This window comes from Rana temporaria, chromosome 1 (genome assembly GCF_905171775.1).
Source record: "Rana temporaria chromosome 1, aRanTem1.1, whole genome shotgun sequence".
NCBI classification, from domain to species: domain Eukaryota; kingdom Metazoa; phylum Chordata; class Amphibia; order Anura; family Ranidae; genus Rana; species Rana temporaria.
The window spans coordinates 688,276,840-688,303,805 of record NC_053489.1 but is presented as its reverse complement, the minus strand read 5'-3'; the positions used below and the strand labels follow the sequence as shown (position 1 = coordinate 688,303,805).

The 26,966-nt window shown below is 50.9% G+C and overlaps 2 protein-coding genes across 2 annotated transcripts in view; both read right to left on the bottom strand.

Annotated features, from left to right (window-relative positions):
- LOC120946168 overlaps positions 1-26,966 on the bottom strand; it is a 62,329-nt gene that overhangs the window by 5,311 nt on the left and 30,052 nt on the right. Inside the window, exons 3-6 of the mRNA XM_040360984.1 lie at positions 24,953-25,297; positions 24,616-24,856; positions 24,328-24,432; positions 19,920-20,158 (exon numbers count right to left, since the gene is read on the bottom strand). Of these exons, the coding sequence (XP_040216918.1) occupies positions 19,920-20,158; positions 24,328-24,432; positions 24,616-24,856; positions 24,953-25,297 (930 nt within the window). The remainder of the gene's footprint in view (positions 1-19,919; positions 20,159-24,327; positions 24,433-24,615; positions 24,857-24,952; positions 25,298-26,966) is intronic.
- LOC120924731 (E3 ubiquitin/ISG15 ligase TRIM25-like) lies at positions 22,115-24,460 on the bottom strand. The gene has a single exon (XM_040335746.1). The coding sequence runs from the start codon at positions 24,428-24,430 to the stop codon at positions 22,595-22,597; it is 1,836 nt and encodes a 611-aa protein (XP_040191680.1). The 5' UTR covers positions 24,431-24,460; the 3' UTR covers positions 22,115-22,594.

Here is a 26,966-nt window from a genome sequence, read left to right as displayed (position 1 = left end):
GGACGGGCGTTAGCATGGTTCCCTGGACACATATGTGTCTGATTACATAGGATATGGGGGGCGGGGGCGGGTCACACACAGCCTGGACGGGCGTTAGCATGGTTCCCTGGACACATATGTGTCTGATTACATAGGATATGGGGGGCGGGGGGCGGGTCACACACAGCCTGGACGGGCGTTAGCATGGTTCCCTGGACCCATATGTGTCTGATTACATAGGATATGGGGAGCGTGGACGGGTCACACACAGCCTGGACGGGTGTTAGCATGGTTCCCTGGACCCATATGTGTCTGATTACATAGGATACGAGAGGCGGGGGCGGGTCACACACAGCCTGGACGGGCGTTAGCATGGTTCCCTGGACCCATATGTGTCTGATTACATAGGATATGGGGGGCGGGGGGCGGGTCACACACAGCCTGGACGGGCGTTAGCATGGTTCCCTGGACCCATATGTGTCTGATTACATAGGATATGGGGGGCGGGGGCGGGTCACACACAGCCTGGACGGGCGTTAGCATGGTTCCCTGGACCCATATGTGTCTGATTACATAGGATACGGGAGGCGGGGGCGGGTCACACACAGCCTGGACGGGCGTTAGCATGGTTCCCTGGACCCATATGTGTCTGATTACATAGGATACGGGAGGCGGGGGCGGGTCACACACAGCCTGGACGGGCGTTAGCATGGTTCCCTGGACCCATATGTGTCTGATTACATAGGATATGGGAGGCGGGGGCGGGTCACACACAGCCTGGACGGGCGTTAGCATGGTTCCCTGGACCCATATGTGTCTGATTACATAGGATATGGGAGGCGGGGGCGGGTCACACACAGCCTGGATGGGCGTTAGCATGGTTCCCTGGACCCATATGTGTCTGATTACATAGGATATGGGAGGCGGGGGCGGGTCACACACAGCCTGGACGGGCGTTAGCATGGTTCCCTGGACCCATATGTGTCTGATTACATAGGATATGGGAGGCGGGGGGCGGGTCACACACAGCCTGGACGGGCGTTAGCATGGTTCCCTGGACCCATATGTGTCTGATTACATAGGATATGGGAGGCGGGGGCGGGTCACACACAGCCTGGACGGGCGTTAGCATGGTTCCCTGGACCCGTATGTGTCTGATTACATAGGATACGGGAGGCGGGGCGGGTCACACACAGCCTGGACTGGCGTTAGCATGGTTCCCTGGACCCATATGTGTCTGATTACATAGGATATGGGAGGCGGGGGCGGGTCACACACAGCCTGGACGGGCGTTAGCATGGTTCCCTGGACCCATATGTCTCTGATTACATAGGATATGGGAGGCGGGGGCGGGTCACACACAGCCTGGACGGGCGTTAGCATGGTTCCCTGGACCCATATGTGTCTGATTACATAGGATATGGGAGGCGGGGGCGGGTCACACACAGCCTGGACGGGCGTTAGCATGGTTCCCTGGACCCATATGTGTCTGATTACATAGGATATGGGGGGCGGGGGCGGGTCACACACAGCCTGGACGGGCGTTAGCATGGTTCCCTGGACCCATATGTGTCTGATTACATAGGATACGGGGGGCGGGGGCGGGTCACACACAGCCTGGACGGGCGTTAGCATGGTTCCCTGGACCCATATGTGTCTGATTACATAGGATATGGGAGGCGGGGGCGGGTCACACACAGCCTGGACGGGCGTTAGCATGGTTCCCTGGACCCATATGTGTCTGATTACATAGGATATGGGAGGCGGGGGCAGGTCACACACAGCCTGGACGGGCGTTAGCATGGTTCCCTGGACCCATATGTGTCTGATTACATAGGATACGGGAGGCGGGGGCGGGTCACACACAGCCTGGACGGGCGTTAGCATGGTACCCTGGACCCATATGTCTCTGATTACATAGGATATGGGGGGCGGGGGCGGGTCACACACAGCCTGGATGGGCGTTAGCATGGTTCCCTGGACCCATATGTGTCTGATTACATAGGCGCCGGTGTTTTCTCTTTTTCTGCATGTCTGGAGTCTGTGTAAAATTGATATCTTACTGTATTAATAATCGATAATCAATAATTCATATTGATGAGGAAAGTTCCAAGAAAATCCGTTCAGTTCTCGTGTAAAAACTCCAAAATGTATTTAATAATAAAATAGCAGAAATGTTACAAGAACATCACCAAAATGTAGAATATAAAAATAGCACCAATAGCGTGTGTAGATAAGTCCAATGTTCCTGTGCCTGATGTGATTGGATGGAAAGTTTATCCCACCCTGTGTCTCTATGACAACAAGGAGGGGGGGATGGTCTCCAGACTTCTGCTGTCACCCCCCTGCACTGAGTGACAGCGAGTGACTGGGGGCTCTGAGGGGTCTTGGATGGTGCCGGTACCGGGCAAGGGAAGCTAATACGGGCGGACATACTCCTCAGGAGGACGGGGTTCCTCACACTTTACTTCTCATGCCTCAGCAGTGCATGGCCTCCCTCATTCTTCAAAGCCTGAGAAAGGACCTGAGAATTTGGGGCTCATTTCAGGAGAAGGATTTCTATTGGTCGGCATCCCTCCTTGACCCCCATTACAAGGGGAAAGTCTTGGAACTCATCCCGTCCCCATAGAGGGACCAGAGGAGGAAATATCTGGAGGAAACCTTAACCACTTCCATACCAGGCACTTACGCAGCTTCCCGCCCAAGCCAATTTTCAGCTTTCAGCACTGTCGCACTTTGAATGGCAATTGCGCGGTCATGCTACACTGTACCCAAACAAAATTGGCGTCCTTTTTTCCCCACAAATAGAGCTTTCTTTTGGTGGTATTTGATCACCTCTGCGATTTTTTTTTTTGCGCAACAACTAAAAAAAGGCTGAAAATTTGGAAAAAAAAATACGTTTTTATTTTTTTCTGTTAATTTTTTTGTAAATAAGTTTTCTCTTTCAATTACGGGCACTGATATGGCGGCACTAATGGGCACCGATGAGATGGCACTGATGGACATCGATGAGGTAGTACTGACGGGCACAGATGAGGTGGCACTGATTGGCGGCGCTGGTATGCGACACTGATGGGCACACATAGGCGGCACTGATGGGCACACATAGGCGGCACTGATGGGCACACATAGGCGGCACTGATGGGCACACATAGGCGGCACTGATGGGCACTCATGGGCGGCACTGGGCACTCATAGGCGGCACAGATGGGCACTCATGGGCGGCACTGATGGATACTTATGGGTGGCACAGATGGGCACTGCTAGGTGGGCACTGGGCATGGATGGGCACTGTGGGGTGGCACTGATGGACACTGGGGTGGCGCTGATGGACACTGGGGTGGCGCTGATGGACACTGGGGTGGCGCTGATGGACACTGGGGTGGCAGCACTGATTGTTGCCAGTCAATGCCCATTTTTTCTTTATGTTTTTTTTTTTATTAATTTTTTACACTTTTTTTTTTTCCTGGCTTTTTTTTTTTTTTGCCCACCCTGGTGCTCCAGGGTGGGCATCCCTGGTGGTCCAGTGTGGCGATCTGAGGGGGGGCTGCGCTGATAAACAATCAGCGCGAACCCCCCCCTGTCAGGAGAGCCGCCGATCGGCTATCCTCTACTCGCGTCTGTCAGACGCGAGTGAGGAAGAGCCATCGGCGGCTCTTCCTGTTTACATCGTGATCAGCCGTGATTGGACACGGCTGATCACGTGGTAAAGAGTCTCCGCCGGAAGCTCTTTACCGAGATCGGAGATGCAGGGTGTCAGACTGACACCCCGCATCACCGATCGCCGCGATGCGCGCCCCCACGGGCGCGCGCGGCATGAAATCCTGCAGGACGTTCTAGAACGTCCTGTCAGGATTTCATAACCACTTCCCGGACGTAAATCGGCCATAGGCCGGGCGGGAAGTGGTTAAATAGGAGTTTATGTGACCCCTTTCCACACTCTGGTGGGTTACAGTCGGGTGGGAAACGTGGTTTTGGGGCTTCTGTTGGTCAAGTAGGAGAGGAGCGGTGGAGAAAGGGGGTCGCCTCAGTGATGCCTTTTACATATTTGTTAGTCCTTGGCACCCAGGGCCGGCGCTCCCACTAGGCGAACTAGGCAGCCGCCTAGAGTGCACTGCCGCCAGGGAGCGCTGCCACAGCTGCTGGGTCTTCTACAGAAGATCGGTTCCTCCTCAGCCGATGGTGACTGATGCGGAGTGCAGCGGAAGGGCTCTATATGGCTGGCTGCACAGTGACTAGGCAGGGAGAAGAAGCAGACAGATCGTCCCCTTCGCTGCACTAAGCCAGAGGTGACCATGCTGATGTCCAGCAGGCAGCAGCAGCCGTGGGTGTCAGCTCTCTGCCCGCCCCGCCTCCCTCTCTGGGTGATGTGCAACCATTGGAGGAGCAGGGCATAGACACCCAGTATGGATCCACCCAGGCCTAGACTGGCCACACGCTGGGCCGAAGCCACTTGTCCTGGAGGAGTGTGGAGCCCAAAGCTGATCCTGCAGCTTCCCCAGCCTGTGACATGTGGAGGGAGATGGAAAGAACTTGTCAGGTGGTGGGGGAAGCGCTGGGGATGATCTTATCACTGGTGTGTGACCCCCCCTCCACTTGGCTGCACCCATCCACCTAGCTGTCCACTTTGCTATATTCTCCCACCACCACGCTGCACCCCCCCTCCCTCTGCTCTCCACCACGCTGCACCCCCCCTCCCTCTGCTCTCCACCCCCCCTCCCTCTGCTCTCCACCCCCCCTCCACCACGCTGCACCCCCCCCTCTGCTCTCCACCCCCCCTCCCTCTGCTCTCCACCCCCCCCCCCCTCTGCTCTCCACCCCCCCTCCACCACGCTGCCCCCCCCCCCCTCTGCTCTCCACCCCCCCTCCCTCTGCTCTCCACCCCCCCTCCCTCTGCTCTCCACCCCCCCCTCCTCTGCTCTCCACCCCCCCCCCTCTGCTCTCCCCCCCCCCCCCTCTGCTCTCCACCCCCCCCTCCCTCTGCTCTCCACCCCCCCTCCCTCTGCTCTCCACCCCCCCCTCCTCTGCTCTCCACCCCCCTCCCTCTGCTCTCCACCCCCCCTCCCTCTGCTCTCCACCCCCCCCCCCCCCTCTGCTCTCCACCCCCCCTCCACCACGCTGCACCCCCCCCCTCTGCTCTCCACCCCCCCTCCCTCTGCTCTCCACCCCCCCTCCCTCTGCTCTCCACCCCCCCTCCTCTGCTCTCCACCCCCCCCCCTCTGCTCTCCACCCCCCCTCCTCTGCTCTCCACCCCCCCTCCCTCTGCTCTCCACCCCCCCTCCCTCCCTCTGCTCTCCACCCCCCCCTCTGCTCTCCACCCCCCCTCCCTCTGCTCTCCACCCCCCCCTCTGCTCTCCACCCCCCCCTCCCTCCCTCTGCTCTCCACCCCCCCTCCTCTGCTCTCCACCCCCCCTCCCTCCCTCTGCTCTCCACCCCCCCTCCCTCCCTCTGCTCTCCACCCCCCCTCCTCTGCTCTCCACCCCCCCTCCCTCTGCTCTCCACCCCCCCCTGCTCTCCACCCCCCCTCCCTCTGCTCTCCACCCCCCCTCCCTCTCCTCTCCACCTGGCTGCACCTCTCCTCTCCTCTCCACTCCACCTGGCTGCACCTCTCCTCTCCACTCCACCTGGCTGCACCTCTCCTCTCCACTCCACCCCACCTGGCTGCACCTCTCCTCTCCACTCCACCCCACCTGGCTGCACCTCTCCTCTCCACTCCACCCCACCTGGCTGCACCTGTCCTCTCCACTCCACCCCACCTGGCTGCACCTCTCCTCTCCACCTGGCTGCACCTCTCCTCTCCTCTCCACTCCACCTGGCTGCACCTCTCCTCTCCACTCCACCTGGCTGCACCTCTCCTCTCCACTCCACCCCACCTGGCTGCACCTCTCCTCTCCACTCCACCCCACCTGGCTGCACCTGTCCTCTCCACTCCACCCCACCTGGCTGCACCTCTCCTCTCCACCTGGCTGCACCTCTCCTCTCCTCTCCACTCCACCTGGCTGCACCTCTCCTCTCCACTCCACCTGGCTGCACCTCTCCTCTCCTCTCCACTCCACCTGGCTGCACCTCTCCTCTCCACTCCACCCCACCTGGCTGCACCTCTCCTCTCCACTCCACCCCACCTGGCTGCACCTCTCCTCTCCACTCCACCCCACCTGGCTGCACCTCTCCTCTCCACTCCACCCCACCTGGCTGCACCTCTCCTCTCCACCTGGCTGCACCTCTCCTCTCCTCTCCACTCCACCTGGCTGCACCTCTCCTCTCCACTCCACCTGGCTGCACCTCTCCTCTCCTCTCCACTCCACCTGGCTGCACCTCTCCTCTCCACTCCACCCCACCTGGCTGCACCTCTCCTCTCCACTCCACCCCACCTGGCTGCACCTCTCCTCTCCACTCCACCCCACCTGGCTGCACCTGTCCTCTCCACTCCACCCCACCTGGCTGCACCTCTCCTCTCCACTCCACCCCACCTGGCTGCACCTGTCCTCTCCACTCCGACCCACCTGGCTGCACCTCTCCTCTCCACCTGGCTGCACCTCTCCTCTCCACTCCACCTCTCCTCTCCACCTACCTGCAGCCCCCCCCCCCCCCTCCTGTCCACCTGGCTCTATCCCTTCACCTGGCTGAACCCCTTCTCCACCTGGACCAGTTGTGGTGCTAAAATGTAATTCATTTAAAAAAAAAAATTGGGGGGGGGGGGGCGCAAGTAGCTGGTCTCGCCTAGTCTAGCACCGGCCCTGCTTGGCACCCAGGGCTGTCAGCTTCCCCATCCCATCGGCAGCGTCGGCATCATATGGTGGGAGATTATCTAGGGGGGGAAACAGACATGGAGAGCTTTCCAGTTCCTGATCCTCTCTGTTTCTGGGTCATGAGAAGAGACCACTGGCCAGAACATGTCTAGTATGCAATGGAGGTGCTGGGCCTCCCTCCATCCAGCGTGATTTCTGAAGGGCGGAGGTTTTGTGACCGATAAAAGAGCGCGTCTGTCCACAGACTCCATGGACCGGTGCTGGCCGGATGCCCAATAACTTGCATATAAGACTTCAAAATGGGCCCTTTAGATTTTTCCAGTTTGGGTCCCATAGACTTCAATGGGGTTCGTTGTTCAGCTCCTAAACACGGCGAAAACGCTGGAAAAACGCTAAATATCAGCATTTTATATCCAATGTTGTTTCAATGGTTTCTGAGCTGTGCCTGGAGCCTCACTATGACATCATCCTCCAGCTATGACATGTAATGTTATATAAAAGAAGTGACATAAGACCCCCCCGGCAGAGCTTCTACATATGAAATCCTTCACACATCACATGTAATGTCATCAATAAATCTCCATCCTGTGATGTCCGGAGACACAAATGTACAGGTGCGTTTTGTAACTAATAATGGTCCTTAAATCCCTCAGATAGAAACCCTGCTGACCCCGGGAAATTACCCCCCACACGTGTACTTATAGAGAAGGAGGGGAGGGGAATCCCCCCTTGGTTCTTCCCAGAGAAAGCTCTGTTATCAGCATGTGTGTCACTGGAGAAAAGGCGATCCCCCCGGGTATCTCCGATCCCTGCTCCATCCCGGCCAGCCACTCCCATCCCTGCTCCATCCCGGCCAGCCACTCCCATCCCTGCTCCATCCCGGCCAGCCACTCCCATCCCTGCTCCATCCCGGCCAGCCACTCCCATCCCTGCTCCATCCCGGCCAGCCACTCCTATCCCTGCTCCATCCCGGCCAGCCACTCCCATCCCTGCTCCATCCCGGCCAGCCACTCCAATCCCTGCTCCATCCCAGCCAGCCACTCCCATCCCTGCCCCATCCCGGCCAGCCACTCCGATCCCTGCTCCATCCCGGCCAGCCACTCCCATCCCTGCTCCATCCCGGCCAGCCACTCCCATCCCTGCTCCATCCCGGCCAGCCACTCCCATCCCTGCTCCATCCCGGCCAGCCACTCCCATCCCTGCTCCATCCCGGCCAGCCACTCCCATCCCTGCTCCATCCCGGCCAGCCACTCCCATCCCTGCCCCATCCCGGCCAGCCACTCCGATCCCTGCTCTATCACGGCCAGCCACTCCGATCCCTGCTCCATTCCGGCCAGCCACTCCGATCCCTGCTCCATCCCGGCCAGCCACTCCAATCCCTGCTCGATCCCGGCCAGCCACTCCCATCCCTGCTCGATCCCGGCCAGCCACTCCCATCCCTGCTCCATCCCGGCCAGCCACTCCGATCCCTGCTCCATCCCGGCCAGCCACTCCCATCCCTGCTCCATCCCGGCCAGACACTCCGATCCCTGCTCCATCCCGGCCAGCCACTCCCATCCCTGCTCCATCCCGGCCAGCCACTCCCATCCCTGCTCCATCCCGGCCAGCCACTCCCATCCCTGCTCCATCCCGGCCAGCCACTCCCATCCCTGCTCCATCCCGGCCAGCCACTCCGATCCCTGCTCCATCCCGGCCAGCCACTCCCATCCCTGCTCCATCCCGGCCAGCCACTCCCATCCCTGCTCCATCCCGGCCAGCCACTCCCATCCCTGCTCCATCCCGGCCAGCCACTCCCATCCCTGCTCCATCCCGGCCAGCCACTCCAATCCCTGCTCCATCCCGGCCAGCCACTCCGATCCCTGCTCCATCCCGGCCAGACACTCCCATCCCTGCTCGATCCCGGCCAGCCACTCCCATCCCTGCTCGATCCCGGCCAGCCACTCCCATCCCTGCTCGATCCCGGCCAGCCACTCCCATCCCTGCTCGATCCCGGCCAGCCACTCCCATCCCTGCTCCATCCCGGCCAGCCACTCCCATCCCTGCTCCATCCCGGCCAGCCACTCCCATCCCTGCCCCATCCCGGCCAGCCACTCCGATCCCTGCTCTATCACGGCCAGCCACTCCGATCCCTGCTCCATTCCGGCCAGCCACTCCGATCCCTGCTCCATCCCGGCCAGCCACTCCAATCCCTGCTCCATCCCGGCCAGCCACTCCCATCCCTGCTCGATCCCGGCCAGCCACTCCCATCCCTGCTCCATCCCGGCCAGCCACTCCGATCCCTGCTCCATCCCGGCCAGCCACTCCCATCCCTGCTCCATCCCGGCCAGACACTCCGATCCCTGCTCCATCCCGGCCAGCCACTCCCATCCCTGCTCCATCCCGGCCAGCCACTCCCATCCCTGCTCCATCCCGGCCAGCCACTCCCATCCCTGCTCCATCCCTGCCAGCCACTCCCATCCCTGCTCCATCCCGGCCAGCCACTCCGATCCCTGCTCCATCCCGGCCAGCCACTCCCATCCCTGCTCCATCCCGGCCAGCCACTCCCATCCCTGCTCCATCCCGGCCAGCCACTCCCATCCCTGCTCCATCCCGGCCAGCCACTCCGATCCCTGCTCCATCCCGGCCAGCCACTCCGATCCCTGCTCCATCCCGGCCAGACACTCCCATCCCTGCTCGATCCCGGCCAGCCACTCCCATCCCTGCTCGATCCCGGCCAGCCACTCCCATCCCTGCTCGATCCCGGCCAGCCACTCCCATCCCTGCTCGATCCCGGCCAGACACTCCCATCCCTGCTCCATCCCAGCCAGCCACTCCGATCCCTGCTCCATCCCGGCCAGCCACTCCGATCCCTGCTCCATCCCGGCCAGCCACTCCCATCCTTTATATATATTATAAATCTTTGTTTTTTGTTTCTTACAAATCTTATTTTAGGGAGGGGCTTCCGCCATTAGTGTCGGCGACTCATTTTTATGTAGAACTTTTTATATGTATTCATTTTTCTCTCATCTGTTTTATTGCCCCCGAAAGCGCTTGTCAGTTCTGAGATCCGCCCATTTTCTCTCAATTAACCACTTAACAACCGCTGCCCATAAATGATCGGCCTGGGCTTTGTGCGGTGATATCTGAATGACGGGGGGCGGCTACCGGCATCATTCAGAGATCGCCATTTTCACCCCGCGATTCTGCGCACCATAGAGGCTGTTCCACCGCTCGATCGTTCCGGCGCTTCTACCGTCTCACCTGTGCGATCGGCGAGTCGGAGAACGGATCCGCCGGCCCCGCGTCTTGACCATAGAGATTTCCGGAGGACCAGATGGTCGCCGGAGTCTCTATGATCGTCGGAGGCCGGGTGCGATGTTATGACGTCACGCCCGGCCTCTGCATTCAGAAAAACTGCGCCGCCTCGGCTGGGAAGCCAGGATCGTTATTTTATTTTAGTCTTCCCAGCCTAGAGGTGAGATGTGACGTCACACTGACCCCTCCCCCATATCTCACTGTAAAGAGGACCTGTCATGTCATATTCCTATTACAAGGGATCTTTACATTTCTTGTAATAGGAATAAAAGTGATCGCATTTTTTTTTTTTAAAGTGTCAAAAAATTTTTTTTTAAGTAAAATGAACAATAAAAAAATACATAAAGTGCCCCTGTCGCCGTGTGCTCGCACGCATACGTAAGTCCCGCCCACATATGAAAACGGTGTTCAAACCACACATGTGAGGTGTCGCCGCGAACGTTAGAGCGAGAGCGATAATTCTAGCCCCAGACCTCCTCTGTAACTCAAAACATGTAACCAGTGAAAAAAAATTAAAGCGTCGCCTATGGAGATTTCTAAGTACCGAAGTTTGGCGCCATTCCACGAGCGTGTGCAATTTTGAAGCGTGACATGTTAGGTATCTATTTACTCGGCGTAACTTCATCTTTCACATTTTACAAAAACATTGGGCGAACTTTACTGTTTTGTTTTTTTTTTAAAGCGTGAACCTTTTTTTTTCAAAGAAACTCGTTTGAGGAATTGCTGCGCAAATACCGTGCGAGATAAAAAGTTGGAATGACCGCCATTGTATTCTCTGGGGTCTCTGCTAAAAATACATATATAGTGTTTGGGGGTTCTGTGTGATTTTCATGATTTTTCCATGTAGGAGAGAAGTGTCAGGATTGGCCCGGGTGTCGGGAACTATAAATTCCGGTGTTGATGTAAAGTTTGGTAGAAATCTGTAAGAAGGTATATTAGAGTGCAGAGGTGTCGGGTTCCTCTGATAATACCCCGGGGGGTAAATCTTCCGCAGACCTTTGTGTCTCTTCTCCTGGATCAGATCTCCCCCAGGAGACACAAGAGGGAGGCGGCTGAACTGTAGCCAATCCCAGGATAACAAGTACATACGTAGAGAACATGAAACTCGCCGATCAGACGCTCTCATTTCTCACAAGTCACATGATTGTTTTTTTCCAGGAACCCGAAACTGGAAAGTTTCCGTACAGTTTAACCCTTTGGCTGCAAGGCCCTGCGCTCCACTTTTTTTTTTGTACTTGAAAGAGTTTTTATTGAGATAAAAATAAAAACACAGGGGTTTACTACTGTTCAATATAAGAATGCGTAACATAATACATGTCTAATGACATCAGAAAAATATCATTAGATAGACAATAGGCTATCCTAGACAATCATAAAACTTGAACTAATAAAGGACATAAGAAATAAACATCAGTCACAGATCGTACATATGCAGGAGCTAATACATCCTTCGGGCCAGATTCACGTAGCGCAGCGGATCTATAGATCCGCTCGATCTACGTGATTTAAGATCCGCTCCCGCAAGTTTGAGAGGCAAGTGGCTAATTCACAAACCACTTACCTCCAAACTTGCGGCGGCGGATCCTAAATCCCCCGGCGGAATTTAAATTCCGCGGCTAGGGGGAGTGTACTATTTAAATCAGGCGCGTTCCCGCGCCGATTTAAATGCGCATGCGCCGTCCGGGGAATTTCCCGGCGTGCATTGCTCCCACTGACGTAGCTAGGACGTCAGTGGTTTCGACGTGAGCGTGACTTGCGACGCGCGTGTTTGTGAATCGGCGTACGCAAACGACGTTAGAAAATTAAAATTCGACGCGGGAACGCCGGCTATACTTAACATTGGCTGCGCCTGATAGAAGCAGGGGTAAGTATACGCCGGGAAAGCCGCTACAGAAACGTCGTAAGAAGACTGCGTCGGGTCCGCATATGTTCGTGAATTTGCGTATCTCGCTGATTTACATATTATTCAAGGTAAATCAGCGGGAACGCCCCCGGCGCCATTTTTAAATCGAAAAGAAGATCCGACAGTGTAACACAGTGTAACACTGTCAGATCTAGTCCTATCTATGCGTAACTGATTCTATGAACCAGGCGCATAGATAGGACCAGTGTAAGTCAGAGATACGATGGGGGATCAGGAGATACACCGTCGTATCTCTTTTGTGAATCTGGCCCTCAATCTGTAAACCAAAGATGAGAGCAAAAAAAGAAAAAAGAAAAAATAAAAGAAGAAGTAAAGGAAAGAGCAAAATTAAATAATTAAAGAGGGAAAGGTGTAAAGAACAAAACTTATACAGTCATATTCAGACAAAGCAAATACCAAAGAAATAAAAATTCAGGTCATTCTTGGAAACGCAACACCCACCAAGGATTCCATTTGGCATCATGGATAGGGATAGTATCATGAAGTTTATGGAAAATTTGCTCCGATAGCATGATCTGATCCATCCTGGAAAGCACCTGAGCAAAAGGGACCGAGGGGGCAGTGGCGTAGAGTGGGGGGGGGGGCCAGGGGGGCCGTGGCCCCGGGCGCAACCATTGGGGGGGGGGCGAAATCCTGCACCCGTTTGTGTCACGTTTCGAAATTCTGTGAAATTCCATTAACTGTGTCACTGGGACCCCGGCCGCCATTTTGCGCCCTGGGATCGGGCAAATGTGGTCATGTGCTGCGGCTGGCTGGCCAGTCATTGAACATGGGCGGGGCATGCGTGAAGGCTGCTCCTGGAGTGCCGCCTGCCACACACGCTTCCTTAAGCCATCTGCTGTTGCTAATGCCATTGCCAGCCGTTGTTTTGCTATTGCCAGCCGTTGTTATGCTATTGCCAGCCGTTGTTATGCTATTGCCAGCCGTTGTTATGCTATTGCCAGCCGTTGTTATGCTATTGCCAGCCGTTGTTATGCTATTGCCAGCCGTTGTTATGCTATTGCCAGCCAGCACACACGCAGCATCATGCCTGTGTCCCTAAGTACAGTTACATGCCTAAAGCCCCCTCCAAGCCTCCCCCCTCCTACTGCTGCAGGATTAATAATTTACAGGCTGCATAGAGTTTTGTGTAGCAGTCTGTGTGTATTGTATAGTGTAGTGGGTAGTGTACTGTATTGTGTAGTGTGGTGTGTGTATTGGTCTGTGGGTAGAGTATTGTGTAGTGGTATGTGTGTATTGTGTAGTGTAGTGGTCAGTATAGGAGTCAAGTCGGTTAGTGTAGCTGTCAGTATGTATTGTGTAGCGGTCTGTGGGTAGTGTATTGTGTAGTTTGTGTAGTGTAGTGGTCAGTATAGGAGTCAGGTAGGTTAGTGTCGGTCTGTGGGTAGTGTATTGTGTAGTTTGTGTAGTGTAGTGGTCAGTATAGGAGTTAGGTAGGTTAGTGTAGTGTAGTGGTCAGTGTGATGTGTATTGGTCTGTAGGTAGAGTGTAGTGTAGTAGGTAGTGTAGTCCGTGTAGTGGTCAGTATAGGAATCAGGTAAGTTATTTTGGTGTATTGTGTAGTGTGGTGTGTAGCGGTCTGTGGGTAGTGTATTGTGTAGTTTGTGTAGTGGTCAGTATAGGAATCAGGTAGGTCATTGTGGTGTATTGTGTAGTGTGGTGTGTAGCGGTCTGTGGGTAGTGTATTGTGTAGTTTGTGTAGTGGTCAGTATAGGAATCAGGTAGGTTAGTGTGGTATGTATTGGTCTGTGGGTAGGGTATTGTGTAGTGGTCAGTATAGGATTCAGGTAGGTTAGTGTAGTGTATAGTATAGTGTAATGGTCAGTGTATTGTGTAGTGGATAGTGTAGTTTGTGTAGTGTATTGTTTAGTGGTTAGTGTAGTGGTCAGTGTGGTGTATTGTGTAGTGTGGTGTGTATTGGACTGTGGGTAGAGTATTGTGTAGCGGTCAGTGTGTATTGTGTGTAGTGTATTGTGTGTAGTGTATAGTTTAGTGGTCAGTATAGGATTCAGGTAGGTTAGTGTAGTGTATAGTATAGTGTAATGGTCAGTGTATTGTGTAGTGGTCAGTATAGGAGTCAGGTAGGTTAGTGTAGTGTAGTGGTCAGTGTGATGTGTATTGGTCTGTAGGTAGAGTAGAGTGTAGTGGGTAGTGTAGTTTGTGTAGTGGTCAGTATAGGAGTCAGGTAGGTTAGTGTAGCGGTCTGTGGGTAGTGTATTGTATTGTGTAGTGTAGTGGTCAGTATAGGAGTGATGGTAGGTTAGTGTAGCGGCCAGCGTGTATTGTGTAGTGGTCTGTGGGTAGTGTATTGTGTAGTGGTCAGTATAGGAATAAGGTAGATTAGTGTGGTGTGTAGCGGTCTGTGGGTAGAGTATTGTGTAGTGTATTGTGTAGTTTGTGTAGTGGTCAGTATAGGAATCAGGTAGGTTATTGTGGTGTAGTGTGGTGTGTAGCGGTCTGTGGGTAGTGTATTGTGTAGTTTGTGTAGTGGTCAGTAGAGGAATCAGGTAGGTTATTGTGGTGTAGTGTGGTGTGTAGCGGTCTGTGGGTAGTGTATTGTGTAGTGGTCAGTATAGGAATCAGGTAGGTTAGTGTGGTATGTAGCGGTCTGTGGGTAGTGTATTGTGTAGCGGTCAGTGTGTATTGTGTTGTGTATTGTGTAGTTTAGTGGTCAGACTCAGTATAGGAATCAGGTAGGTCAGTGCGTAGTGTAGTGGTCAGTGTAGGAATCAGGTAGGTTAGTGTGTAGTGTAGTGATCAGTATAGGAATCAGGTAGGTTAGTGTAAGGGTCAGTCTAGGAATGAGATAGGTCAGTGTATTGTATAGTGTAGTGGGCAGTATAGGAATCAGGTAGGTTAGTGGTCGATTGTAGGAATCAGGTAGGTGTGTGTAGAGGTCAGTGTAGTGATCAGTATAGGAATCAGGTAGGTCAGTACCATTGTAGGAAGGGAAGGGGGCGCAAATTACTTGCCTTGCCCCGGGCGCTGACAACCCACGCTACGCCACTGCGAGGGGAATCTCCAGTTCAAGGCGATGGCCCAAAGAACTGCAATACACAAAGGGCCGGATTCAGAAAGAGATACGACGTCGTATCTCTGAGTCCGGCCGTCGTATCTCTGAGTCCGGCCGTCGTATCTCTGAGTCCGGCCGTCGTATCTCTGAGTCCGGCCGTCGTATCTCTGAGTCCGGCCGTCGTATCTCTGAGTCCGGCCGGTCGTATCTCTGAGTCCGGCCGGTCGTATCTCTGAGTCCGGCCGTCGTATCTCTGAGTCCGGCAGTCGTATCTCTGAGTCCGGCCGTCGTATCTCTGAGTCCGGCCGTCGTATCTCTGAGTCCGGCCGGTCGTATCTCTGAGTCCGGCCGGTCGTATCTCTGAGTCCGGCCGTCGTATCTCTGAGTCCGGCCGTCGTATCTCTGAGTCCGGCCGTCGTATCTCTGAGTCCGGCCGTCGTATCTCTGAGTCCGGCCGTCGTCTGATTCATAGAATCAGGTTCCGCATAGATCTACCTAAGATCCACCAGGTGTAAGTGTCAGATCTTAGGCTGCAATTCCAGGCCGGCCGCTAGGTGGCGCTTCCGTATGTTTGACGCAAGGAATATGCAAATTAGGATTTACTCCGATTCAGAAACGAACGACCGCCCGGCGCTTTTTTTTACGTCGTTTGCGTTCGGCTTTTTCCGGTGTATAGTTACCCCTGCTATATAAGGCGTAGCTAATGTTAAGTATGGCCGTCGTTCCCGCGCCGAGTTTTACAATTTTACGTCGTTTGCGTAAGTCGTTCGCGAATACGGCTAGACGTAACTTACGTTCACGTCGAAAGCATGACGATTTGCCGACGTCATTTGGAGCATGCGCACTGGGATTCAGTCGCGGCCGGCGCATGCGCAGTTCGTTCGGCGCAAGGACGCGCTTCATTTAAATGATACACGCCCCCTACCCGTCAAATTTGAATTCCGCCGGGTGATTTACGCTACGCCGCCGCAACTTTACAGGCAAGTGCTTTGTGAATAAAGCAGTTGCCTGAAAAACTTGCGGCGGCGTAACGTAAATGACATACGTTACGCCCGCAGAAAGATCCGCTGATCGGTGTGTCAGTCTGACAGAGGCTTCTTACCACAGCTGTGACCAATCACAGCTGATTAGGGATGAGCTGCGAGTTCGAGTCGAACATTGCCTGTTCAGCGAACAACGAATAATTAGGGGTGTTCGCGTCAAATTCGAAAAGCCGCGGAACACCGTGTAAAAGTCTATGGGAGAAATCTAAAGTACTAATTTTAAAGGCTAATATGCAATTTATTGTCCTAAAAAGTGTTTGGGGACCCGGGTCCTGTCCCAGGGGAGTGTTTGGGGACCCGGGTCCTGTCCCAGGGGAGTGTTTGGGGACCCGGGTCCTGCCCCAGGGGAGTGTTTGGGGACCCGGGTCCTGTCCCAGGGGAGTGTTTGGGGACCCGGGTCCTGCCCCAGGGGAGTGTTTGGGGACCCGGGTCCTGTCCCAGGGGAGTGTTTGGGGACCTGGGTCCTGCCCCAGGGGACATGTATCAATGCAAAAAAAAGTTTTAAAAACGGCCGTTTTTTCAGGAGCAGTGAATTTAATAATGCTAAAAGTGAAACAATAAAAGTGTAATATTCCTTTAAATTTCATACCTAGGGGGGGTGTAAAGTATGCCTGTGAAATAGCGCATGTTTCCCGTACATAGAACTGTCCCTGCACAAAGTGTCATTTCTGAAAGAAAAAAAGGCATTTAAACCGGACTTGCGGCTCTAATGAATTTTTCGGCTCTGGCAATTCAGAGAGAATTCATTCAAAAAACAAAAAAAAATGACGTGGGGTCCCCCCAAATATACATTCCAAACCCTTCAGGTCTGGTGTGGATTTTAAGGGAAACTCCACCCCAAATTAAAAAAAAATGGCGTGGAGTTCCCCCAAAAATCCACACCAGACCCCTTATCCGAGCACGTTAACCTGGCCGGCCGCAGAAAACAGAAGACAGAGAGCGCCCCCCCTCTCCTGAACTGTACCGGGCCACATGCCCTCAACATGGGGAGGATGTCCCCATGTTGATGGAGACAAGGGCCTCATCCCCACAACCCTGGCCGGTGGTTGTGGGGGTTTGCGGGCAGGGGGCTTATCAGAATCTGGAAGACCCCTTTAACAAAGGGGACCCCCAGATCCTGCCCCCCTATGTTAATTGTTAATGGGGTACATTGTGTAAATAGTTGTAAAAAAACACACACACACACCGTGGAAAAAAGTCCATTATTAATATAAAACTCCAACGTTGTCGGTATCCAGCGATGGGTGATCTCCTCTCCGGTCCAGCGATGAGAAGATCGTCCGGGATCCAGAGCGCAGCATCGCTGGCCGCCTCCCTCCACCAAGGACAGCCGGTGAATGACGCTGCTGAAGCTGTGACATTTCTTTTATAGGTGAGGCGAGGCTACCCGTCACGTGACCCCGTCCCCCTCTGACGCACCCTCTGCTACGTTACTGGGGAAGCCCAGGCTTCCCCCTCACGTTAGAGGGGGTGGGGTCACGTGACCCCGCCTCACCTATAAAAGAAATGTCACAGCTTCAGCAGCGTCATTCGCCGGGCTGTCTCCTATGCTGCGCTCTGGATCCCAGACAATCTTCTCATCGCTGGACCGGAGAGGAGATCACCCGTCGCTGGATACAGACAACGTTGGAGCCGGACTGAGAGTGGATTACCACCGCTGGATTTTTTATTTTTACTTTTTAATAAAGGACTTTTTTCCATGGGGTGTGTGTGTGTTTTTTACAACTATTTACACCTCCTTCGTGAAATGGTAGGGGTACAATGTACCCCATTACAAATTCACATAGAGGGGGCAGGATCTGGGGGTCCCCTTTGTTAAAGGGGTCTTCCAGATTCTGATAAGCCCCCTGCCCGCAGACCCCCACAACCACCGGCCAGGGTTGTGGGGATGAGGCCCTTGTCCCCATCAACATGGGGACATCCTCCCCATGTTGAGGGCATGTGGCCTGGTACGGTTCAGGAGGGGGGCCGCACTCTGTCCCCCCCTCTTTTCTGCGGCCGGCCAGGTTAACGTGCTCGGATAAGGGGTCTGGTGTGGATTTTTGGGGGAACTCCACGCCACTTTTTATTTAAATTTGGGGTGGAGTTCCCCTTAAAATCCACACCAGACCTGAAGGGCCTGGTAATTGAATTTGGGGGGAACCCCACGCTATTTTTTTTTTTTTTTTTTATGAATGAATTCGCTCTGTATTGCCAGAGCCGACAATTCATTATAGCCACAAGTCCGGTTTTAAATGGCTTTTTTTCTCTCAGAAATGACACTTTGTGCAGGGACAGTTCTATGTACGGGAAACATGCGCTTTTTCACATGCTGACTTTACACCCCACCCCCCCTCGGTACGAAATTTAAAGGAATATTTCACTTTTATTGTTTTACTTTTAGCATTATTAAATTCACTGCTCCCGAAAAAACTTCAGTTTTTAAAACTTTTTTTTGCATTGATACATGTTTCCTGGGGCAGGACCCAAGTCCCCAAACACTTATACCCCTTTCACACTAGGGCGCTTTAGCGTTAAAAAAGCGCCTGAAAGAAGCTGCATCTGCAATCCCAATGTGAAATCCCGAGTGCTTTCACACTGAGGCGCTGCGCTGGCAGGGCGTCAAAAAAAATCCTGCAAGCAGCTTCTTTGCAGCGCTTTAGGAGCTGTGAATACACCGCCCCTAAAGTGCCCCTTCCCATTGAAATCAATGGGAAGCACCTGCAAAACGCCTTGGCAGCGGCACTTTGTGGGCGCTTTATAACCTTTATTAGGCCACTAGCGGGGGTTAAGTGTCCCGCTAGCTCTCGAAAAACGCTGGTAAAGCACTGCTAGTTTTAGCAGCGCTTTACCAGCGTTTTCGGGCGCTGGCAGTGCTTTCACATTGGGATTGCAGATGAGGCTTCTTTCAGGCGCTTTACAGGCACTTTTTTTAGCGCTAAAGCGCCTGAAAAACACCCCAGTGTGAAAGGGGTCCTAGTCATGTGATTTCATCATTAGGAAGCAGATCATTATTTTTATCCAATGAATATGTCCATACAGGAAATGTAACAATTGTGCTGCCCCATAAGGATCATAGAGGTCCCGGGACTGAAGGGACAATAGTGATTGTAGTGTAGCGCCCCTCAGTGGGCTACTAGTGTTAGGTAAATGTCGTTTTTGGCCTCCCTGTAATCAGGGGGATCGGTGATCGTTTGTTAGTGCCTGTTCTAGGTTCTGCTGCCAGAAATTTGAGGGTAAATATCTGCTACAGAAAAGAGGTTTCCCCCATTCAATGGGACTTTAAAGGCTCAGAGAGGAAACATAGATTTATAAACTGAAGTTTTATTATTAAAGAATTACATACAAAAGGTAGTAAATCTATCAGAAATAGTACACAGTAATAAGAAGGGTACACAATGGCACAAAATCACACAGTATCAGTATTGGTATCTACATGCAGAGGTTGCATAGTCATATCCGACGCGTTTCGGAGTCACTTGGCTCCTCCCTCAGGGATAGCTCTGCAGATAGTGGGGATATAGTAAAGTGCCCCCAAACTGTCACACCAGTAAAAACATCAAAGTTGTACAACTGTCATCACATCCATAACCCCCCCCATATTCCCACCTGGATGTGGAGCAGGCGGGGTGGGTGGAGCCTCAACCAAGCGGGGGTCAGTTCAGCATACACTGAGACCACCTGATGTGGATGTGCCTGTAGTATCCAGATAGGGAGCTGTTCAAGACAGGTGAGAAATACATAGGTGGCCACCAATAAACAGAGGTATAGAAGCACACCAGGGTTCATCTAACAGCTCTAATTATTGGACTCCTCCCCCATGTCACACCGTACATCTAATAGTCAGCTGGTGCAGGATCCACTACTTTCCCCTCATCCCACTGAATTCTGGGATATAGGGGGTGGAGGAACTTTGACCCTGGCCGGCATATTCATACCTCTTCAGCCAATCCCTGGTCAGGAGAGTGAGTGACCAGCAGGGGGCTGAGAGGGGTATAAATAGGCCGGGGCTTGGAACGTCTCTCTCTTGTTCCTGGAGGAGTAAGACCCGTCCTGAGGGCTGTGATATCCCTGGGAGAATACCTGAAACACCAAGGATGTTCTTTGTGGGCTCCTGGCTCCTGATTGGGCTGGGGGACCTCTGGCCCCGCCTCCTGAAGACACACAGAAAGTACATCTGAGGATCCAAGACACAGACAACATGTACAGAAGATGACTGATACTGCAGGTGGCAACACAACATACAGGACACCGTGAGGAGCGACCATGTGGACTCCAGGGAGACATGTGCAGAACCCAATCATTTGTTTTGTTACGTTATTTACATCAATTTGTTTCATTCCTTTTCAGAATTCGTTTTCAAATCGATTTGGAATAGTTTTCAGATTCAAATAATTTTCCAATTTCCAAAAATAATAATATAGAAGATAAAGGAATAGAATAGATTTTTTTTTCTACTCTATTCCTTTATTTTATTTTCTATTTTATTCACTGAAAATTAGAAAACTATTCGATTCCAAAAAGTATTCAAAAGTTATTTAAAACGATTCGAAATCAAATTTTGTCTGAATTAGAATTTCATTATTTCTGATTCATTTAAATTCGATACTATTCTAATTCAGATTCAGAAATTTCAGATTTTGAAATTTCAAATTTTTTAATTTTCACGTTTTTTAAAAAAATTGAAAATTAAAAAAATTGAAAATTTAACAATTTGAAAGTTCGTAATTTGTCATTTTGAAAATTCAGAATTTCGAAAAATCTGAATTTTTTAATTTTCAAATTTTTCATTTTCCAAATTTTTTAATTTTCAATTTTTTAAAAAACGTGAAAATTAAAAAAAATTCCAATATTCCGAATTTTCGATTTTTTTTGTATTCAGAAATTTGGAATTTTGAAAATTAAAAAAATAGAAAATTAAAAAATTCGTAAAATTAAAATATTTGAAAAATAAAAAAATGTTTCGAATTTTCAAAATTCCAATATTCCGAATTTTCGAAATTTTCGATTTTTTTTTATTCAGAAATTCGGAAGTTTGAAAAATAAAAAAATAGAAATTTTCAAAATTCGTAAAATTAAAATATTTGAAAAATAAAAAAATTCCGAAAATCCGAATTTCTGAAATTTGGAAATAGTAAAATTCGGAAATTTACGTTTTCGAATTTTTCAATTTTCGAATTTTCAAAATTCCAATATTCCGAATTTTCGAAATTTTAGATTTTTTTTTATTCAGAAATTCGGAAGTTTGAAAATTAAAAAATTAGAAAATTAAAAAATTCGGAATTTTAGATTTTTTCATTTTCCGAATTTTTCAATTTTTCAGTTTTCGAATTTTCAAAATTCCAATATTCCGAATTTTCGAAATTTTAGATTTTTTTTTATTCAGAAATTCGGAAGTTTGAAAATTAAAAAAATTGACATTTTCAAAATTCGGAAATTTAAATATTTGAAAAATAAAAAATTTACGAAAATCCGAATTTCTGAAATTTGGAAATAGTAAAATTCGGAAATTAAAAAATTTGAAAATACAAAAATTATTGAGATTTTTTTTTTTAACCAAAAATATGTAGAAAAATAAATATCGGCCTAAACTGAGGAAAAAATGTATTTAAAAAAATTGGGACATTTATTGTAGCAAAAAGTAAAAAAATATATATTTTTTTAAAAATTGTCGCTCTTTTTTGTTTATAGCGCAAAAAATAGAAAGGTGATCAAATAACACCAAAAGAAATCTCTATTTGTGGGGAAAAAAGGACATCAATTTTGTTTGGGTACAACGTCGCACGACCGCACAATTGTCAGTTAGAGCGACGCAGTGCAGAATCGCTAAAAATGGCCTGGTCAGGAAGGGGGTAAAATCTTCCGGGGCTGAAGTGGTTAAAGTGTGTGTCTAGACAAATCCTATTGTTCTAGATTTGGATGGAGTGGGGGAGGATTAGAACTCCTGTCAGGTTTTTACTGCCATCCGGGACTCCATTAGAGAGATTTCTCCTCACTTCCTGTCCTGGTGACAACGTTTTATCAGACAGGAAATGAAGGAAAATCTACACCAGGGACACAGACAGAAATAAAGATCTGACAGGGGTTCTAATCCTTCCCCTACTCTACTAAAGAAAAGGATTTTTATTTCTGTCTGTGTTGCTGTTGGAGAGTTCCCCTCACTTCCTGTCTGGTGAAATGTTGTCATCAGGACAGGAAGTGAGGGGGAATCTCTATAAAGGAGCCCCAGATAGCAGGAAATAAATCTGACAGAGGTTCTAACCCTCCCCCACTCCATCCAAAGCTTAAACACTCTTTCTTCTATAGATACACAGTGATGGTGGAGACCCCAGGGCCGTCCTCCTGATCCTGGCTACACTATGTAGTGTGTCACTGACCCAGAACAAGCATGCAGCCAGTGAAGGATGAACAATCTGACCTCCTGCATGCTTGTTCCTGGTCAGTGACACACTAGGTAGTGAAGTGAGGTTTAGGATGAAGATGACGGCCCCGGAACCTGCAGCTTTATAAATAAATCAGTCATGTTTCCTGCCCTCTGCTTCCTCCTATTGGATGAGTATTGCACCAATCACCAATCAGATAATCCCCCTTGTGATGTCTCCGGGCAGATCTCTCACTTCTGATTCCCCCCACATATCTTTATACAACCTTCCCATCCCCCTATATATACCCCAGCATGAAGGGGCTCAGTGAAGGTGGTGGTGAAGGTGTGGAGATGTCGGATCGGGTCACACAGATCATAAAAGGAGATCCGCCCGGCCTCATAATCCAGATCTATCCTGACTCTCTTACTGGAGACACAGCCGGGGAATCGGATCGTATTACTGTCATGTATCACTGAGCACAGATTACCCCACCACGCCCCCCTCTCCAATCCCCAGGACTTCTTATTATCTCCAATCCCTGACTGACCTCCTGTCCTGTCTATACTGGGGTAACACATCCCGACTCTCCAGTTCCATGACCCCCCGACATCCACTTCCCAGTAATGTCTCCCTGAGGAGAACCTCTGACTGCTCATCACCTGAGAACAACGAAATCTCTCTGGTGTTTCTGGGTGATTCTGATATGATAATGATAAGGATGCAGTTTTCCTGTCATCTGATATATGAAGAAGATTACCAGCTGTCCTCACATCCAGTAATATGTCTGTAACCCCCGACACCCCCGATGTTTGCTGTACACCCCCAATATTTGGTCCTCCAGCCTGGAGGTGTGAGTGTTGTATGGTGGGGGAGGGTTGGGGGTCTGGTCTGAATGGTTGTATGGTGGAGGAGGGTTGGGGGTGTGGCCCGGATGGTTGTATGGTGGTGTAGGGTTGGGGGTGTGGTCTGGATGGTTCAGCATTGGTGTGACCTTTGCCCCCTGTAGTAGAGTGTGGATAGACATGTGTGCCTGTACATTTCTCTACATTTACCCCAGACATGATATCAGATAAACCTGTGTGTAATGTGTGTGAGATCCCCGCCACATCCAGATCCCCTCCATCATGGAGGAGATTATCACGTCTCTCTCTGTCCTCCTCATCATCCTCAGTATCACACAAGTCACCTGTGTCTGATTCCTGGAGGACAGTCAGTGGATCCGTCATGTTACACAGCTCCTCAATGTCCCCCATCTTCCTGGACAGCTCCTCCTTCTTTATTTCCAGATCCTGGAGCAGATCATTGATTAACACGGAGATCCGCTCTGCCTGCCCGGAGATGTCCCTCCGGACTCTCTTCTCCAGGTCTTCCAGACGTCTCCTGAGGTCTCTGAACAGGACAGTGACTCTCTCTGTTTCATCATCTGCTTTTCCTTGTACTTTCCTCCTGTGCTCCTCCAGACTCTGGACTCTTTTCTCCATCTCCTCTCTCTCTGTCATCAGTTTCTGCAGAACATTCCTCAGTTTCTTCTTCTTCATCTCAGACGCCTCGTCCAATGATTGCTTCTTATGGTTGATGTGATCTCCAATCAGACAACAAGACACACAGATACAGGAGGAGTCCTCAGTGCAGTAATACTCCAGGATCTTCTTATGGACGGAGCATTTCCTGTTCTCCAGGGAAGTGGTGGTGGGGTCACATAAGACGTGTTCTGGTGACTTGCTGTGGACTCTCAGGTGATTGTCACACAGAGAAGCTTCACAATGCAGACAGGATATGACAGCAGGTACAGGAGTGTGAATACAGTAAGTACAGAAGACCCCGGACTCCTCCTGATCTGGATGGGTGGACAGGAAATTCTCCACTATGTTACGTAGTGTTATGTTCCTGTGCAGTGCAGGCCGATCCTGGAACTCTTCTCTACATTCAGGACAGGAATAACCTCCAGACCCCTCCTGTGTATCCCACACACGACCAATACAGTCCCGGCAGAAGTTGTGTCCACATTTCAGGGTCACAGGATCTGTATAAATGTTCAGACAGACGGAACATTCCAGCTCCTTCCTCAGATCAGCAGACGCCATTGCTGAAAGCAGAAGGGAGAAATGAAACTAAAGTCTCTGACACTCATTAACCAGCTCTGTACATTCCTACACAGGGAGGGGCTGAGACTGAGACACGTAGTCATAGGAATCCTCCTACACAGGGAGGGGCTGAGACTGAGACACGTAGTCATAGGAATCCTTATACACAGGAATACAGATAATACATGGGAGGGGCTGAGACTGAGACACGTAGTCATAGGAATCCTTATACACAGGAACACAGATAATACATGGGAGGGGCTGAGACTGAGACACGTAGTCATAGGAATCCTTATACAGAGGAACACAGATAATACATGGGAGGGGTTGAGACTGAGACACGTAGTCATAGGAATCCTTATACAGAGGAACACAGATAATACATGGGAGGGGCTGAGACTGAGACACGTAGTCATAGGAATCCTCCTACACAGGGAGGGGCTGAGACTGAGACACATAGTCATAGGAATCCTTATACAGAGGAACACAGATAATACATGGGAGGGGCTGAAACTGAGACACGTAGTCATAGGAATCCTTATACACAGGAACACAGATAATACATGGGAGGGGCTGAGACTGAGACATGTAGTCATAGGAATCCTTATACAGAGGAACACAGATAATACATGGGAGGGGCTGAGACTGAGACACGTAGTCATAGGAATCCTTATACAGAGGAACACAGATAATACATGGGAGGGGCTGAGACTGAGACACGTAGTCATAGGAGTCCTTATACACAGGAACACAGATAATACATGGGAGGGGCTGAGACTGAGACACGTAGTCATAGGAATCCTTATACAGAGGAACACAGATAATACATGGGAGGGGCTGAGACTGAGACACGTAGTCATAGGAATCCTTATACAGAGGAACACAGATAATACACCATCTCACAAAAGTAAGCACACCCCTCAGTCACTTTTCTTGTATCTTTTCATGTGACAACACTGAAGAAATGACACTTTGTATCTACAATGTTGTGTAGTGAGTGTACAGCTTGTATAACGGTGTAAATTTGCTGTCCCCTCAAAATAACTCAACACACAGCCATTAATGTCTAAACCGCTGGCAACAAAAGTGAGTACACCCCTAACTGAAAAGGTCCTAATTGGGCCCCAATTAGTAATTTTCCCTTCCCCCGGTGTCATGTGACTGGTTAGTGTTACAAGGTCTCAGGTGTGATAAATGTGGTGTTATCGCTCTCACTCTCTCATACTGGTCACTGGAAGGACAACATGGCGCCTCATGGCAAAGAACTCTCTGAGGATCTGATATAAAGAATTGTGTCTCTACATAAAGATGGCCGGGGATATAAGAAGATCGCCAAGACCCTGAAACTGATCTGCAGCCCGGGGGCCAAGACCATCCAGCAGTATAACAGGACGGGTTCCCCTCCCCCCGCCTCGCCATGGTCCTCCGAGGAAGTTGAGGTCACGTGATCAGCGTCATATCCAGAGGTTGTCTTTGGGAAATAGACGTATGAGTGCTGCCAGCATTGCTGCAGAGGGTGAAGGGGTGGGAGGGGTCAGCCTGTCAGTGCTCAGACCATACGCCACACACTGCATCAAATTGGTCTCCAGAAGGAAGCCTCTTCTAAAGATGATGCACAAGAAAGAGCCACAAACAGTTTGCTGAAGACAAGCAGACTAAGGACATGGATTACTGGAACCACGTCCTGTGGTCTGATGAGACAAGATAAATGTATTTGGTGTCAGATGGTGTCAGGCGTGTGGGGGGGGAGACCAGGTGAGGAGGACAAAGACAAGTGTGTCTTCCCTACAGTCAGGCATGGTGGGGGGAGGGTCATGGTCTGGGGCTGCATGAGTGCTGCCGGCACTGGGGAGCTACAGATCATTGAGGGGACCATGAATGCCAACATGTACTGTGACCTACTGAAGCAGAGCATAATCCCTTCCCTTCAGAGACTGGACCGCAGGGTAGTATTCCAACATGATAACCACCCCAAACACACCTCCAAGACCACCACTGTCTTGCTAAAGAAGCTGAGGGTAAAGGTGATGGATTGGCCAATCATGTCTCCAGACCTAAACCCTATTCATCATCTGTGGGGGGGAAGGGGGAGGAGCGCAAGGTCTCCAACACCCACCAGCTCTGTGATGTCTTCATGGAGGAGGGGAAGAGGACTCCAGTGACAGCCTGTGAAGCTCTGGTGACCTCCATGCCCAAGAGGGTTAAGGCAGTGCTGGAAAATAATGGTGGCCACACAAAATACTCACTTTTGTTGCCAGCGGTTTAGACATTAATGGCTGTGTGTTGAGTTATTTTGAGGGGACAGCAAATTTACACCGTTATACAAGCTGTACACTCACTACACAACATTGTAGATACAAAGTGTAATTTCTTCAGTGTTGTCACATGAAAAGAAAAAAGATAGAAGAAAATATTTAGAAAAATGTGACTAAGGGGTGTACTTACTTTTTTCAGATACTGTATATCTGGACACATTGTTTATATACTAGTATTATTATTAAACTAACTCTCTCCACTAGATGGCAGCGTCTACAAG

Excerpts from the sequence above, each read along its gene's own strand:
- LOC120924731 (XM_040335746.1), bottom strand. The coding sequence starts at position 24,430 with ATGGCGTCTGCTGATCTGAGGAAGGAGCTGGAATGTTCCGTCTGTCTG.